Genomic DNA, 1,273 nt, shown 5'->3' on the forward strand with positions numbered 1-1,273 from the left:
AGTAAAAAATGCATAGAAACGTAGCATGCTCCTGATAGCATCGTTGCTGTTAGATACATGCAAATAAGGATGAATTTAAGTAGAATGGCATTCAATGATGATAAACTGCTTTTTAAAAACCTGCATTCAGCACGCACACACAGGAGGGAAAATGAATACTCTTTTTCAGAAAGACAAGTGTGACTTAACTGTCTTCCATTGACTCACCTGGACCTCCCAATTGACTGCCAGGTAGAGACCTCACCTATTATCTTATGCCAGAGATGTGATGGAGGAAGATGGTGCCTCTGGTGGATGCTACCTATTCCTGTCCTTTTGGCAGCTTCAAGTAATTTAAATTTTTTCAGTAAATATGTACAAACAAATACAAGAAGTACAGAGTAATCTAACCATTGGATTATAAGATTCCACAATATCTTGGGGTACAGAGTTTCTCCACTTGTTCTTAGGTTGTCCTAGCTCTGATATCAAGACTGTTTGGACAACGAGGCATTTACCTTCCTGTTCCTCTTCACTGTCACTTTCTAGAAATCGGGAGTCCATGCGAAATCTGTCATCAGTAGCGAACCGAGACTGCAAATCCATGAGCTCAAAGACAAAACGAATATATAATCAATAGCCATATTCCCAACAAACTGCTTTTAAAGAAGACTTCCAAGGGCCCTCCCACACCCTGAAATTCCAATTAATGTTTGCATAACCTCACCTACCTATGAACCAATCAGAATGGGTAGTGGAGGACTTACTCCCAAAATAGTTAAATGATTAAGTGTGAATCAAGGTCTTTATGCATTTATCTAGATTTAAGGACTGTCACAAAATAAGGACATGTTGCACGTTTTATTATTTTCAGTCTTAACTAACCTTCTTTCCAGCTCTACCCTCAAACTGAGGTTTAATTCTGAACCTATTACTGTCATCTTCAGAATCAGATTCCTCATTATCGCTGCTGTCAAATAGCTTCCCAGATGTTCTACTCAAGGACTCCTGTTACATAGATGAAGACAGAAACATTTATTAAAAACTGAGGCAATCAGTGTTTTCATATGTAATCTTCCTCCTCACATTTAAGAACCAATAACCCAGAAGCATCTCCCAGGTGACAGTGGATGGTGGTCTAAAACAGAAACTCCTGTCTCAGTGATATCTACTTGGCCTCTTAAGATAATAATCCAGAGGCTCCCAATGCAGTCTGAATGGAGGGTGGGGGGAGGGGAGGGCGGAAGGCGGGGTAGACCAGGAGGACAGTTATTATATATGTGAGAACACTTTC

The 1,273-nt window shown here is 40.1% G+C and overlaps 1 protein-coding gene across 7 annotated transcripts in view; it reads right to left on the reverse strand.

The window, feature by feature from the left end:
* Window positions 1-1,273, reverse strand: part of NOL8 (nucleolar protein 8) — a 30,770-nt gene that overhangs the window by 12,310 nt on the left and 17,187 nt on the right. For all 7 annotated transcript variants that reach the window (XM_025040465.1, XM_025040466.1, XM_025040464.1 and 4 more), the window contains 2 exons: window positions 865-987; window positions 498-588 (listed from right to left, as the gene is read on the reverse strand). In XM_025040465.1, the coding sequence (XP_024896233.1) occupies window positions 498-588; window positions 865-987 (214 nt within the window). The remainder of the gene's footprint in view (window positions 1-497; window positions 589-864; window positions 988-1,273) is intronic.

This window comes from Pteropus alecto, unplaced genomic scaffold (genome assembly GCF_000325575.1).
Source record: "Pteropus alecto unplaced genomic scaffold, ASM32557v1 scaffold129, whole genome shotgun sequence".
NCBI lineage: Eukaryota > Metazoa > Chordata > Mammalia > Chiroptera > Pteropodidae > Pteropus > Pteropus alecto.